The following is a 16,161-nucleotide window of genomic DNA, read 5'->3' as shown; positions in this document are numbered from 1 at the left end:
TCATGGAACGCGATGCTCGCGGCATTTGCCCAGAGCGGGCAAATCGAACGCGCGAAAGCAAGCTTTGCTTCCATGCCCGAGAGGAATGTCGTGTCCTGGAACGCGATCGTCGCGGCCTATGCCCAGAACGCGCTCGATACCGCCGAGCTCCAGGTCCTGGAGAGGATGGAAGAGGAGAAGATCGAGCCCAACGCGATTACCTTTGCCGGAGCGCTGGACACCTGCGGCGATCTGGAATCCGGGAGGAAAATCCACGCCAAGATCGTGGAGCTCGGATGCGAGCAGGAGATCGCGGTCGCGACGTGCCTGGTGAGAATGTATGGGCGATTTGGGCGCGCGGAGGAGGCGAGCAAGATCTTCCTCGCGAGCTCGAGCTCCAGGGCGCCGGATTTGATCCTGGTCACGGCGATGGTGGCCGCGCACGCGCAGAGCGGGCAGAACAAGGATGCGCTGGAGCTCTTCGCGAGGATGGATCTGGATGGCGTGCAGCCGGATTGCAAGGCGCTCTCGGCGATCGTGGATGCGTGCTCGTCGAGCGCTGAGTGGAAGATCATCCATCGAAATATGCTGGAGGCCGGGATTGTGCCCGATCTAGCGCTGGGGACGGCGCTCATCAATCTCTACGGGAAATCCGGTGGAATCAAGGAGGCGAGGGCGGTGTTCTTGTCCATGGAGGAGAGGAACGAGGTCTCCTGGACGGCTATGGTGGCAGCATTTGCCCAGACTGGGCACACGGCCGAGGCGCTAGGGTTCTTCCTGGCGATGAACGTCGAGGGAATCTATCCCGACGCGATCACATTCGTGAGCGTGCTCAGCGCTTGCAGCCATGGCGGCAAGAAATCGCTGGCCCGGGACTACTTCCTCGCCCTCCAGATCGATTATGGGTATTTGCCAGGATTGAGCCACTTCGCGTGCTTGGTGGATGCCCTGGGACGATCCGGGGAGCTGGAGAATGCCCAGGCGCTGATGCGAGTGATGCCATTCGTGCCGGATGGATTGGCCTGGATCACGCTCGTCGGCGCTTGCGCTGTTCATGGCGATTGGCACAGGGCCGTGGCTGCTGGCGTCGATTCTGTGACGCTCAATTCCGAGAGCTCGGCGCCATATGTGCTCCTCTACAACATTCTAGGGTTCTTGGAACCCTAGCAACGCGAGCTCCTCTCCTCCTCCCTGCAAAGGAGGAGCGGCTTGGAGCGTGGATCTAGATGAATTTCGTCAAGGGATTTCTTCGCAGGTCGTCCGGATCGGCAGCGCCGGGGAGTTCTTCTTCGATCGCAGCTTCGTCGACGACATCCGCGACTTGGATCGATGTCCAGTTCAGGTACGAAGATCCGAGCTTCGGCATATTTGGATTTGGATAGAATCGGATTGGAATTTGCTGTGGAGCAGTGACCATGGCGTGGAGGAATCGCTCCATCACTTGTGGCAGGAATACGAGAATTTATCCAGCGAGGTACGTGATAGAAATGAGAGGAGAAGTTCTTATCCAGTGATCCTTTTTCTCTTCCTCGCAGGACAAGAGGAAGAGCTCGCTCGGGGCCTTTCTTCGCAAGTTTAACGACGTGTATGAGCGCTGGGTTCCCCTGGAAGAACACCAAAGTGGAGACGGCAAAATGGATCAAACTGGAGTTACTGGATGCTCTTTTGGTCACCCGACCGCTGTCATCCTTGGCCTTCTCCGAGAGCTAAAGCTTACGAGTGACTACATTGGAGAGTGTAAGTGGTCGATTCCTTTCACTTCTTGCCGTTTGGCTTGCTTCTCTGTATGAGCAAATGTGTATGTATGTTTTGTTTGGTTTGAGCATACTGTGTTTGAGATATGGTAATTAGCTCCGTCTTCCTTGCTCATTTGCAGTTTATCGGCTCGATTGCAGTGCATGCCAACTCCGACTCGAAAGAACCGGTTCTAGCCACGAACGAGATGGAATCTGCCTTGCGCTTGCTAAATGCTCTCAGCATTCTCAGCCGAGCATCAAATAATCGGGCGGTGTTCAGCACTTTCGGAGGCTTGCAAACTTTGACGAGCGTTATGAAAAGTATGATCACGTTATCTGTGTTGGAAGCATACTGATCTTGCGATTTTTCAGATTCGGTGGTTTATATTAAGAGCATCTCTGATGCCGCGACTCCAAACATGGTGTTGATGAGCTTTTTACAGTGCTTGCTTGCGCATGTCGTATCTATTATGGCCAATTTTATTGAGCTCGAGAAGCTGCCCGACAAATCAAGCAGAAGATCGTCGCTTGGTTTAAAAGAGAATGCCGAGGATCCTCCCAGACGCAGGCTGTCTTTTCGCCAAAGACCATCACAAACAAGTGGAGAAAATACCAGCTTTGCCTTGCTGCTCGAAACCGGCGGTCTTAACTGGTTTGTGGGTATGTTCTGCTAAATGTTATGCTTTTCCACTTATTATTCTGGTTATTCGTGTGCAGAGCTCCTTCGAGTTTTACGAAAACTTCATCTCGCCACAGATGAGCATCTTGAAAGAGTGACTTTACAAACGCTTAAAGCCGCCGTCTCATCAAGTTCCCGCGCGCAGAATCACTTCAGGAGCATCGGCGGACTTGAAGTTTTGCTAGATGGATTGGGATATTTTCGCGATGAAGGGTAAGTTGACGTTGCTCGCGCCTCCTAATACCATTGTTCATTGTTATTTACAGAAGCTTGCAAAAGCTTGTGGAGAGTTTTAATTTGCAAGTACTATCACTTGAGGTTACGAGGGAAGCCGTGTATCCTTTACTCTTTACAGTGTTGCAGCATTTTCTGTGTTCTCCTTAATTCTGAACAGATTTCGTAATGTTAACAGCTTGCAGTCAGTCTGCGACATTGGTGGCTTACACAAATTTATTCGACTGTTTCGCTGGGCCGCGTTTTCCTTTCCGGTTCTATATGCCCGCAGTACCGAGCACTTGGCAGAAATGTCTACGAGATCAAGCACTACTACACAGGAGAAGGAGAAAGATCGTTTTTTTCTTGGTATTGAAGATGTTAAGGACAACTATGGCCCTTGGAACTCCAACGTTTCTCGTCTGTGCGAGGTTCTTTGCTCGTTTGTGATTGCAACCTGGGATATCTTTTCTCTCAGTGGTCCAGCATCCCAAGAGACGTCAGGGGTGACAAGCGTCTACTGGGAAAACGCCACTAGGCTGGTTGTGAACGTTTTGCTCGGGATTTTCAGAAACTTAGACGACAACGATGAGGGGTTTCAGCATTTCAAAATGTTGTTTGCGTAACATTTTAGATGGTGACTAACTAAACTTGAACGATGTGCAGGTTGCTCTCTAGCGACTTGCAGCGTAACATCATCACCGTTTTTAAGAAAATGCTAGCGGTCTCTTCCGCGGTTTTGCAACTCTTTCGGGATGAAGGTGTTTGGACGGTCATGTTTTCGAATGACTTTTTTTATTTCGGTTTGGAGGGAAAGGAGAGTCTTGAGACACAGCCTTTACAGCTTGAAGTGATATCCTTTGTGGAGCTCGCGGCGACCACCAGTGGAAACTCCAATAATCTGGTAAAGTGGCTTCTCGGTTTTTCTTTTCTTCTGTTTACTAATTTCCTTCCCTTTGTTTGTGTAGGCAGAGTGCAACGCACTTGTTCAGAGTCTAGAGCAGTGTTCGAAGCTGCCCTCCATGGCCACGATGTTACTGAAAAGCTTGCATCGAATTTTGCAATTGACACCGGAGCTTACATCGTCGTCTTTTAAGGAACTGCAAGTTATCTTGGTTCTATCAGAAGTCATGGCGGCATTGTTGCAAGATCTAAGGCTTGATGTTGGCGACATGGAAAATTTGTTGCACTGTCGAGACGCTGCTTTCTCACTCTTCAACGAGTGCTTGAGCTTATCCGACGATGCCAAGTCTTCGGCACTGAGGAGTACGAAACTCATGGACGTTTTGTTCGGTATGATTTTGGACTCTCGGTCAAGAACTTTCGCTATTCATCACGTCAGCAATTTTATGAAGGTGACCTGTTTTTCATTCTTTTATGATTTTTCTAAGCTTCCATTTTGCAGGTCTCCCCAATCTCAGATGAGGACCAGGATGCAAAAATGGAACTCTGTATGAAATATCTGGAAACACTTTCTCGCGTGCAATCGGATCAACATTCAGCCGGAATCGATATTGTTTTGGATCTGTTATCGATTCTTCGGGATGTTCTTCAATGCGATTTTCCAGTGAGTATAAAATTTCTCTGAAACTTTATTTATCCGCCGTTTTCTTTTTGTGCAGTACTATCAAGCGCTTTTTAGAGAAGTAGAGTGCTTTGTGCATATCGTTTCTCTGCTGAATGAAGCTTATCCCGAAGAACATGGAAAGCGTTTGTGTTTAGAGGTGATAGCAACTCTCATTCATCTTCTCAAGGGAAATGAGGCTTCAAAGGTATACGAAAGCTACATTTTTACCTGCAATGAATTTGCTATTCCTGTTTCAGCTTGCTTTTAGATCCCTTGTTGGTCCAGGCTACAAGATGTTGGAGACCCTTTTAGTTAATCGTTATGGATATCCAACTCAGGACCTCCTTAACGCGCTTTGGAATATGCTAGTTGATGGCACATTTGACAATTCATCTCGCATGATTATTCAGGTGACTGCCTTGTAACTGCTAGCAAAGACTCACGTCCAACTATTTCAATGCAGAATGAAGATGTAATTGTCCTGCTTCTTAACTTTATTCATCTGGTAATAATCTCATCACAGAATTTTTCTGGCTAAGATGTTTTCTTTACATGTGCAGTGTGATCCCGAAACGCAGCTAAAAGCCCTGGACACCTTTCTCCAGTTATTAGAGGAATCCACCGCAAACCAATCTTCTTGCGTGAGAGCAGGCCTGCTTTGCAGTTTGATGGATTGGTTTTCTTCGGAGAACGAGAGCGTGGTTCTTCACAAACTCTGCCACTTTATCAAATTGGCTGGTGGTCACAGTATGGCAGGAAAGGAAATGCGAAGGATGTTTTCTCTTCTTCGGAGCACTTCGAGCTCAAAAAATAACCTCATTTTGAGCACTTTCAAGTCAATGTTAAGCGAGCAGGGACCATCTGTCTTTTTTGAGCTAAGTGGAAAGAATTCGGTGAGTTTTAATTTCGAAATCTGGATTTGTAATTTTTAACAGTATCGCATTTTTCAGGGTATTGGCATCAAAACGCCTTTCCGGTGGCCTATCAACAAAGGCTTCAGTTTTATGTGCTGGATCAGGCTAGAAAGTGTCTCTTCAGAAGGCATGATGAGTTTGTTTAGCTTTTTAACTGGCGATGGTAAAGGCTGTGCTGCGTTCATATCGGCGGACAAGTTCTTCATAGAGGTTCTTTCTCTGTTCAGTGTTGCGATTCTCGTGTTTCTGACTTTGGGTATCCATGCAGGTCGATTGTGCCAACCACAAGAAACAAGCAACTTCGATGAGTATAAGACTGGAATCAAAGAAATGGCACTTCATTTGTGTCACGCACACAACTGGACGAGCTCTGTCTACTGGAAGCTTGTGTAAAATTTTCGTCGACGGCAAACTCAGTAGCAGTGAAAAGCTGAGGTGCGTGCTAGCGTTATCTTGTCATTCAACTAACTATTACACGTTCAGGTACCCGAAAGTTTATGATCCAGTAAGTTGTACAATTGGAGCAAATGCGACTGCAGACCAATCGAGTGGTTTCTTTTCGCCATTATGTGGACAGCTTGGTCCAGTGTATCTATTTGACGATGTGTTAACTCCTGGGCAAGTTGAAGGTGTGTTTATGCTTGGTGCGGGTTACATGTACTCCTTCCTCCCCAGCGAGGCTGGCTGCATTCCAGCGAACATGTCCGATAGCAGCTTGTCCAGTTCCAAGGAGGGTCTATCTTCTAAAATGATATTCGGTTACAATGCGCTAGTACGTATAAGTATTTCATTTCTTTCTGAAATTCATGGTACTTTTGCTGTAGGCCAGCAGCGGACGCGTCCTTTTTGATGTCGCACCAGTGTCAGAGCAGTCTGACGCCGTATCTCATGAAGCTACGATCATGAGTGGTACGCAGCTTTGCTACAGGTGCCTTGTGCAGAATAATATACACTGTGTTGGTGGCATCACGGTCTTTTTCCCGTTGTTAACGCGATTCCGGCATGCCGGGAAAGATTTCGATGGATCTGTTACTGATGCAGACGACTATTATTTAGCGGATGTGATCGAGCTATTGACAGCAGTCGCAACGAAGAACTACGTTAATCAAAAGTTCCTCCATAGCAGTGGGGGCCTCGGCCTTCTCGGGTATCTACTACAGTTTGTGTCGATCAAACAATTATCGGTCAAAGTTATCACTGCTCTCAACAATTTACTGCGTGTTCTTTCTGAAGCAGCTGGTAAGATATGCTTAATTGTGTGTATTCCTGATATCTGTCTCTTTTCACCGCAGATAACGCACTTTCGGACCTGCTCGTGAGGGAAACTGTACTCAAAGTTTACTTGAATCCATCTGCATGGATTTATGCTCCGTATGTCATTCAACGCGAGTTATTTCTATCACTGATCAACTTTTTGGAGACTCGGAAGTACGGCAATGTTTGTGGCGTTTCCAGATTTCTTGACATGCTTCATCAGTTCTATTGGGACAAACCGAAGCATCGTAAGATGTCCAAGACAGTTGGAACCAGAGACCGTCCTCGTCAAGAAGAATTATCGCAGCTTCGAATCCTCATACTTTCTTTAGCAGAAACTGCAATAAGGTACTCGAGTATTCTTAATTTTATCGCTCTAACTTCTTACCTTTCCAGAGATCATATGAGTGTGTCAGATGCTAAGTCTTTAATCTCTTTTATTGACCGTAATGACGACTTAATCTGCGTTGAGGAAGTTCTTCAGATGCTGTTGGGTCTTTTAGGCGACCCTATTTTCCTATCAAGCTTCTTGGAATGCGTTCACTCTTTGGGTGGAATTCACATCTTTCTCAACTTATTGTCGAGGTAACAATGACTCCGAAAATTACAGAAACGTGAATCATGTCTTGCAGGCAGCAGGAAGTGATCAGGCTGCTCGCTTTGCATGTTTTGGGATCACTTTTCCTTGCCATACCTGTAGAAAGAAAATCAATATGGCTCTTTGGGATTGGCGGTAATAAGGGACAGGGCGATACAGTCATAAGCAGACAAAAGGACTTAGTCTGGTCTATAATAAAAGAGCGCCTGTTGCAGTTTCCCTTCACGGATTCTCTGCGAGTGACTTTGTTTGACCTCCTTCTCGGAGCAGCCATTCCTAAACAAGTACGTGAAAATGATTTTGAGACCTCCATTTGTTTCTTATATTTCCATTGCAGGTTCTCCATGGCGGCATTCTTACGCAGTTTGGAAAGAGTTCTGGAAAAAGAGCTTGGTTACGACAGCTGCAAGCCGCTGGCAATCCCGCGCATACGGCTACCTTCCCAGAATTTTTCTTACCTCAAGTCCTAGGAGTTCTTTTAAAATTTGTAGAGGCCTCGGACGATTGGACGTCAAGGCAGGATGTTCTTAAAGACATACTTGCTCTTATTCAAACGAATCCGGCAAACTGCGGTGTACTCTTACAGGTAAGAAATTATGCTCGGTGTTGTGTTCTGCTCTGAGCTGGTTATTATCAGGAACCGGGGTGGCAGGATTGGCTTTTTGCAGTATTTTCAAGTGCATCTTCCAGAAAGCAGAAAGAAGATCAAGACTCAAAACGGTGGGCGGATGAGGTGTTGCTAATCAGAAAAATATTCTGTGCTCTGCAAGTCCATGCTGTATTTAACACAAAAGGTGGCTGGCGCCAAGTAGAACGCATGACTGTTTACGTTCTTAAGTACACAGAACAGGTTTGTTGTTCTGATAAAATCGCACTGCGAGCTTACTTTTTCTTGCCTTTTCAGAGCTTTCTTCACGATTTACTTGGTGACATCGTGAGCGAAATTTCTGACTCTCGATCGCTATTGACGTTACAGCCCTGTCGTGACAATGTGCTCTATCTCCTTGCCTTGATTGAAGAGCTAGTGGTTGCGGATGCAATCCAATATCTCCCAGTAAAAGCTTTATTCCCTTCGACTTTTCACGTATTGATGTTGCTAATGTTTTTAATTGTGCAGTTTTTAAATTCTCCGGCGGAGGAGTCTGAAGACAACGGCTTGTTGTCTGGGAGCTACGTGGATTTGGGGTCCGAAACCGGAGAGGAAGGTCTTGTGGATAAGAGGTACTTACCTGTGCAAAATTCTGGTTTACGTTTTTAATCAGGAAATGCTTTTGCAGGAAGAACTCTCCAAGAATTACTTATCAAAGCGAGTCAAGCGGATTTAACCAGCGCCTATACGATCAAGTCTGGGACCTTTTATCGGCTATCAACGGAATTGGACAAGGAGGAGCTTCAACTTCCACAGCGGGACCAACATTTGGCCAACGAGCCCGTGGCCTTGTTGAGTCTTTGAATTTACCAGCTGCTGAAGTTGCTGCTGTCGTGACTGGAGGGCTGGGGTCTGTTGGGATTAACGTTCCATCTTCTAAGCCGAATGAGAAAGCCATGAAGCTACGAGGGGAGAAGTTTTCAAGACTTGCATTCAGGCTTGTGCTGGTTTACCTCTACCGAGCTGGTCTTGAGGCTGTGTTACTGTCAGTTCAACAGTTCCTACCTCTTGTTCCCGGCTTCCTCTCTTCAGACTCGGATCAAAACAAAGGCCAACTTTATCTTGCGATATGGTAAGGCTCGTTGAATAATCTCGATATAATCCCAACACCGTGTGTTGTTGTCTTTACAAGGTGCTTACTCGACGCACGAAGTCAAGTGGAAAACATGGACGACGGAACAAGGTCTCATGTGCTGTCTCAGTTGATTGAGGAACTTATTGAAATTGGGAAGGTCATCGGCTTGGTTGATAAGGAAAAGCGTACAGAAGAAACGATGAAGAACGATCCTTACAGCTTTTTACAGCAAGATAAAGTCAAAGCTCTGGTGCGTACTTTCGTACTTTAGTTTTCTTTTGTAACCTCTATGTTTCAGGTGAGAGATGATAAGAAGTTTCTGAGGGCAGCTAAGCGTCAGTGGGTCTCTGCGGTCGAGACATTGAATACCGAAACAAATGACACTCGTAGTCTTGAATTACGTGAATCAAAAGCTCTAGAGGAACAATCTCTAACCGTCTTGAACTCCATTCATAATTCAGAGCTATCCAGACGAGCAGCATATCAATTGAAGGAAGATGCAGAAGAGCAGGCCGTGGCTGTAAGTTCTTTTCATTCCAGTGGTGTTGTGGTGCTAAGTTCGCCATCTGTTCCATGCAGAGCCAATGGTGCTTAATCTTCCGGAATCTGACTGATGAAAGAGGCCCCTGGTCCTCGACAACTTTTCCATCGGATACACTCGTGTGGTGGAAACTTGACAAGACGGAAGATCCTTTGCGGCGCCGGCTGAAGCTAAAACGCAACTATCACTTTGATCAGAAGCTTGTGCAGCCGGCAGCGTCAACGGAGGGTGTTGGCTCTCAGAGCGCACCCAGGGTTCTTTCACGTGAAAAAGTCAGCTTTCGGAAGGCAGCGTCTTTTAAACTGGAGAAAGAATCCGAGGAAGTCGAAGATGAGATGCAGGATGCTAATGATGAGTTTGTCAGCAACGAATCCGAAGCAGAAAGTAGCAGCACGAGTGAAGCTGACGGGGCCGAATCGAAGCAAGGAGCTGCCGAAGATGAGGTATGTCATTTAACATTGTACGTGGCACCTTTTTGAAGATTCTTCACTTTCAGGTGCTATTGTCAGTGTCTTGCGTCCTCGTTTCTCCGAAGCGCAAGCTTGCTGGTCGATTGGAAGTTACTCACAGGTCTCTACATTTTCATATGGAATTTTTTATTGAAGGAACTGGCGGCTCCATGGTTTTCGATTCGTCCGGTGGATTTGCTCGTCAGAACCAGGATACTGATCAAACTGGTACCCGCGACGGTGACAAAGCTCAGCATAGAACGTGGGACATTTTCCAGGTTCGTCATTTGACATTCATTGTCAGTTTCCTATTTTTCAAGTCATTACAGGTCACAGCAATCTATGCGACTAGATATTTGCTGCAACATACTGCATTGGAGATATTTTTCGCTGATGCCGCTCCTCCCGTGTTTCTTAACTTTGCATCTCATCAAGTTGCGAAGGATGTAGCACTTAAGATAACTTCCAGCAAACATGTGGGATCAAAGGGAAAGGCAAAGCACCAGATTCACTTTGTGGACAGAAAAAGAGCTATTGATCTAGCAGAGAAAGCTCGTGACTGCTGGAGGCGGCGAGAGTGCAGCAACTTCGATTACTTGATGATACTGAACACGTTATCCGGGAGATCATACAACGATTTGACTCAATATCCAGTCTTTCCGTGGATCTTATCCGACTATTCCTCTGAAGCATTGGATCTCTCCAGTCCATCTGTTTATCGAGATCTTGCAAAGCCCGTTGGAGCTCTCGATGAAAAACGCTTTCAGGTACCTGCATTTGTGCTTAAGAACAGTATGTAATAAATCGTTTTCAACAGGTCTTTGAAGAACGGTACAACAACTTTACTGATCCAGACATTCCCAGGTTTGTTTATACTCCGTGAAACATAATCTGAAAACGCTTTTGTGTCCAGCTTCCACTATGGTTCACATTACTCGAGTATGGGCATCGTTCTGTTCTACCTTCTTCGACTGGAACCATTTTCTTCTTTCCATCGTACGCTTCAGGTACGTGTTTGTGAGTTAATGGATGCGTACTCAAAAAGTGTGAAACTGATGACAGGGTGGAAAATTTGATCATGCGGACAGATTGTTCCATAGCATACAAAACACTTACGCCAACTGCTTGACCAACACAAGTGATGTGAAAGAGATAATACCGGAGTTCTTTTATATGCCTGAGTTCCTTGTAAATACAAATAGTTACTACATTGGTGTCAAGCAAGACGGACAACACCTTAACAATGTGATTTTACCACCTTGGGCCAAGGTAGGCCTCGACTTGATTCGCTTTCAATCACATATTTTGATTTTTTTCCAGGGATCTCCTGAAGAGTTTATTCGCTTGAACAGGGAAGCTCTTGAAAGTGAGCACACTAGTGAAAACTTGCACCGTTGGATTGACCTCATATTTGGCTACAAGCAACGTGGAAAACCTGCTGTCGAGGTAAATATTTGCGTAGCCGTGAACTAACCAAGACAATGTTGCAACAGGCAGCAAATATCTTTTACTATCTTACTTATGAAGGCACTGTGGAGCTAGAAACCATGGAAGATGCAAGGCAAAGAGCATCAGTGGAGGACCAGATTGCAAATTTTGGTCAAACACCTATCCAGCTTTTTAAGAAGAAACATCCGAAACGCGGCCCTCCAGTACCACTTCTTCGGCCTTTATACTACTCTCCCGCCTCGACAACACTTGTGTCCACCATTCCATCGAGGTCTCTCTCGTTTGGTAAGTCAGATGAAGATCATCCTGTCTTGTACATTGGGCATTGCGACGGGAAGATCATCTCTGTGACCAGCCAGATGGTTGTGTCCTCACGAATGTGGCTAACGCCCTCCATGCCACCCAGTGGCAGCTTTACGTTTTCGTCTTCCCAGGTACTCCGTTTTTAAGAACCACTTGAATGCAAGACTTATTAAAGGCTCGTACTGTGCAGGATTCTACTTACGGACTTGGCTCTGAAGAGTGGCCTTGTCACAAAGTTCGTGGCTATTTTACCGAGTCTTTTCCAGACTCATTTTGTTTCTGCGCGTTGCCTGCAATATCTACGGTCTACTTGATAAGCTGCGGCCATTGGGACAACAGTTTCAAGCTCATGTCGCTCACCGACGGCCAAACCGTTCAAAGCCTGTGTCAACACAAGGATGTCGTAACGTGTGCTTCGGGTACGTAAGCTTTTCTTACCACACTATAGTTTTGGCTTCTGACCGTTCTTTTTATGACATGCAGTTGCAGCAGATGGCAGCATTGTCGCCACCGGCAGCCGTGATACAACAGTGATGGTATGGGAAACTCAGCTATCTTCCAACAGGACCAAGCGCTCAGACAGCAAGCTCGCCGTCTCAGACAAGCCTCGCCACGTTTTGTGCGGCCACGACGATGCAGTAACTTGCGTGGTGGTCCGGACGGAACTCGACCTCGTCGTGAGTGGCTCCGAGGACGGGACTTGCATCCTCTACACTCTCCGGCAGGGAAGATACGTCAGATCGCTGGTTCATCCTAGCAGGAAATCAATATCTCTGCTAGTGGTGTCTCCGCACGGTCTGGTTGGTCTCTTCTCCAACAAGGACCTCAACTTTCACTCATTCTCAGTGAACGGCAAGCACCTTGCCAGCGCGGAACTAAACGGGCGCTTGAGCTGCATGGAGCTGAGCAGCTGTGGCGAGTTCGTGGTGTGTGGAGGCGACCAGGGATACGTTACAGTGCGCAAGCTCCACTCGCTGGAGCTCGTCCATCGCTACGACACGGCTGGCTCGCCGATTGTGAGCCTGTGTGTAACGCCTGAGGATTGTTTCTTGGTGGGAACCAGGGACGGGAGATTTTTGATATACGCTGTGGAAACTTCACCAAGGAGGGAGAAGAGGTAACTCATCACCTGTGTTAGAAGAGATTTTTGAACTCCACAAGAAAACAATATATTTATAAATAATATTCTGGTTTGCTTAAGCAAACTTGTAAAATATAGTGGATATACTTAAAATATATTTAGATATTTTAGAATATTTTAATATCTAATGGTAGGAGTGCATTGAATATAGAAAATATGCATATTAATTAACCCAAAAACCCTAATTTATATATAAGAGTGAGTAGTCTGATTTAAAACTAATATGACAACTACCAAAATCCCATTACATTAATATTAATATATAGCATTATAGTTATATATTTAGACCTCACATCATCCCCTCTTCTTAGAATAATGAAAAACTATTAAAGTTCTCTTGTAAATGGGCTAGGATTTAGTGGAACATCGGCGGATTTGTAAGTGGTATTAATTGTTTCTAATCCCTTTGTATGAAGTGTTTTAACTGCTGTATATGCACAGTTTCTGGAGGATTGGCTTGCTAGACATCATGCCAAACTTCATAAACTTGTAATTTAACTTGCCACAACATCTAATATAAATTAGTAAAGAGCCCCTTAGATAAGCTATATACTATAAGATGGGGAAAACGGACTAACACCAAATTATCCACTTTGTACTCTGCAGGTGGACAATGATGAAAGTTGTAATGCTGTTGTTGTCCCACTTGTATGCGGCCTAAGTATTTAGCAAACTCTATTCAGACAAGTGGAAAAATATTCATCAAATACTAGTCCCATAACCTAGCATCAGCAGTTCGTGGCAATTGCGAAGGTAAACCCAATTCCATTGGTAATTGGTCATAATTATATAGGAGTTTATATGGTGAAGCACTAATAGAACTCTACACCTCAGTAACATATGCATACCAAAGAGATGGCAAATAACTATCTCAATCCGAATGTTAAAAGTTCACATACTTTGCGATCATCCCTTTGAATGTTTGAATGAGCTATTCCACCAAACCGTCTAACTATGGATGATAAGCACTCGTGAAAGTGTGGTGTATCCTCAACTAAAACGTCAAAACATGAAATGCCTCAACCATAAATGCGGGACCATTATCCAAATGAATTTGCTCTAGACAAAAATACTAAAACACCACTTGATTAAGGAGGAAGTATCCAATAGCAATTGCACAAACGTTAGCAAGGGCAATAACTTCCACCCAACAAGTCAAGTAGTCAGAAGCAATAATAACATACTTATTGCTAACAGTCAATCATGGAAAAGATCCTATAAAATCAAATGCCACCAACTCAAATGGACAGGATTCTACAATTAACTTCAACCGTCCTTCTGCAACATGAAGAGGAGTATTATGAGTTTGGCACCAAAAGCAACTACGCACATACTGAATAATATTACATCGCATCTCCAACCAATAGAAAGACCTGTGCAGCTTCTCGGTCACATGATGACATCCCATATGCCTGCCTAGAACAGAAGAATCATGGTAGGAATAGAAAAATCATGAAATAAAAATTGAAGGCACCACAAGTTATAAATGATTATCAGAATTTGTTCTCACAAAATAAAGAAAGCCATATTCAAAGTGATATTGAAAATGTAAATGCCAGAATGATAAGTCATCAGCAAGTGATGCAAGATTCTCAAACCCTTCTCGAAACCTTCGAATCCATGGCTCAATCTTTTGAGCCTCGTGAATCTCATCAAGAGAAGGTAAATCTTGCTTTGCACCTTGTGGACACTGAATGTCAAATATAGTAACCACTGACGACATAGAATCCTCATCTAGAATATCCATAAATACTAAAACAATAGGCTCATAAAAAATATAAGAAGAGAGTGAAAAAGGAAGAGGAGCTCAAGAAAGGGCATGAGCATCAGTCATAGAACTCCCTAGGCAATGAACAACATCAAAATCATATATCTGAAGCTTTAAAGACCACCGACCAGTAAGACCAACTAGGTTTTTCCGCTTCAATAAGGAAGTAACAACAACATGATCACCTTCTAGCAATGTCTGAGAACCATGTAGATATCCATGAAGTTTCTCGAAACCCCAAGCTACTGCTAAACACTCCTTCTCTATTGTGGAGTAGTTCACCTCTACTAGTTGTAATATACAACTAATGTATGCAATGGGATGGCACTAACCAGACACACTTGGGCTCTTTTGCATCAACACACCTCCAAAACCAATATTAAAAGTATCTACATGCAAAATGAAAGGTCGAGTATAGTTAGGATACACCAAAACCAGAGTCATTAATAATTCTTTGAGATCCATGAACACCTGCTCACAGTCCGCAGATCAAATGAAAGATGACATTAATGACTTTAACAACGCTTATAATGGTGTAGTGCAATCAGAAAGATGATCCACAAAATGATTGAGATACTGCACCTTACCTAAGAAGCACTACACATCATTCATATACTTTTGAGTAGAGAACTTTAGAACAGCCACAAATTTGTTATGATCAACTTGCAAACCCTCACGAAAAATATAATACCCAAGATAAGTCATATCTTTGGACCCAAATGTAAGCAACTAATTTTTTCCATTTTACTTTAGTCACTTAACCACACCTCCGGCCACTTGGAGGAGTCTCATTCACAACCTCCATAAGTCCCACTCAGGACTTGGGGCTTGCTAGCCCCGAGGATGACATTTATGCCACTTAACCTTTGCATTTGGTCCAAGTGCTTCACGTGTCCGGTCCCATGACCGACACCCCAAAGCACCACCAACATACCAGCCCGTTACGCTAGGCCATGCCCAATCACCTTGGTCACATCGGTGGTCCAACACCACCTGCATTGCAATCCCGTCTCTCTAAGACTGGGCCATCCGTCCATGAGTGGTCATCCCAAATCCACTTCTTAGCATCCTTAAGATACCCGCAGACATGGGGAATAGCCTTCCCTAATATCTCCTTTCTGGTCCCCACCAAGTCCCTTTTTGTCCTTAGCTGTGTTCGCCAACACTGCCACTAGATCAAGGCCCACAGGCCCGACCACTAAGTCCCATGGTCCTTTGGGACTTCCTCATCATATGACTGTATCCTTGGTCACTACACCAGAGGACTACTCCTCTTCCTTTCCACAGTTTGGGTCTTTGGGACAACACTTTGGAACACTGTGGCCTTACACAAACCTCGTGGGTACTCTCCCTGCCTTCCGCCTTTGGGTGCTCTAGCCATGGGCTTAGAGCGAGGTTCCGTTGAGCCACATCTGGTATCCAAGTAGGTAGTGCCACCCCCACTTGGACTGGGAGCATCGGGCAGTCAATCTCCCGGGGGAACTAGAGCCGGCTCTTGAACACTTCACCCTACTTGTCAGTCTGTGTTCACTCTAGTCTTGGACTTCCCAGTGGGCAACTCATCACTCAACACTAGGTACAGCCTTCCTGGGCCAAACTAGCCTTTCTTGGCCAAACCAGCTCCACTACAGTCCTCCCCCCTTACTATACTTTTGGAGCTCACCAAACCCCCTAGGGTTTGGGAGACAAACGCTTTGGGCTTTCACCCTCTTAGACTCGAACTCGGACTCGGACTTGGACTCGGACTCGGACTTGGACTCAGACTTGGGCTCGGGCTTGGGCTCGGGCTCGGCCTCGGCCTCGGTCCCGATCTCGGTCTCAGTCTCGGTCTCGGTCTCGGTCTCGG

General features: G+C 45.5%; 2 protein-coding genes across 3 annotated transcripts; both read left to right on the top strand.

Annotated features, from left to right (window-relative positions):
* The first annotated feature begins 315 nt into the window (after positions 1–315).
* LOC112349663 (pentatricopeptide repeat-containing protein At4g02750-like) lies at positions 316–1,146 on the top strand. Its single transcript, XM_024684473.1, has one exon. It carries the CDS (start codon positions 316–318, stop codon positions 1,144–1,146), a length of 831 nt encoding a protein of 276 aa, XP_024540241.1.
* LOC9634519 (BEACH domain-containing protein B) lies at positions 1,121–12,620 on the top strand. Of its 2 annotated transcripts, XM_024684434.1 has the most exons (39): positions 1,121–1,321; positions 1,390–1,453; positions 1,515–1,716; positions 1,875–2,036; positions 2,088–2,375; positions 2,433–2,607; positions 2,661–2,729; positions 2,789–3,220; positions 3,274–3,511; positions 3,576–3,962; positions 4,013–4,174; positions 4,230–4,379; positions 4,432–4,584; positions 4,638–4,679; positions 4,735–5,067; positions 5,125–5,298; positions 5,357–5,523; positions 5,572–5,860; positions 5,913–6,327; positions 6,381–6,690; positions 6,739–6,927; positions 6,975–7,224; positions 7,278–7,526; positions 7,578–7,790; positions 7,845–7,994; positions 8,058–8,161; positions 8,218–8,661; positions 8,722–8,914; positions 8,963–9,184; positions 9,244–9,648; positions 9,702–9,932; positions 9,984–10,421; positions 10,472–10,518; positions 10,568–10,661; positions 10,717–10,923; positions 10,975–11,100; positions 11,148–11,537; positions 11,597–11,825; positions 11,890–12,620. In XM_024684434.1, exons 1-39 carry the CDS (start codon positions 1,206–1,208, stop codon positions 12,525–12,527), a joined length of 9,147 nt encoding a protein of 3,048 aa, XP_024540202.1. In that variant the 5' UTR covers positions 1,121–1,205; the 3' UTR covers positions 12,528–12,620. The 2 variants fall into 2 exon arrangements, with proteins under 2 accessions (XP_024540202.1, XP_024540204.1); XM_024684436.1 differs by lacking the exons at positions 1,121–1,321; positions 1,390–1,453 and having other exon boundaries at positions 1,635–1,716; positions 1,856–2,036.
* Positions 12,621–16,161: the final 3,541 nt, after the last annotated feature.

This window comes from Selaginella moellendorffii, unplaced genomic scaffold, assembly GCF_000143415.4.
Source record: "Selaginella moellendorffii unplaced genomic scaffold, v1.0 SELMOscaffold_41, whole genome shotgun sequence".
Taxonomy (NCBI): Eukaryota; Viridiplantae; Streptophyta; class Lycopodiopsida; order Selaginellales; family Selaginellaceae; genus Selaginella; species Selaginella moellendorffii.
The sequence above is the reverse complement of the archived record's forward strand: the minus strand, read 5'-3'. Positions and strand labels throughout refer to the sequence as shown.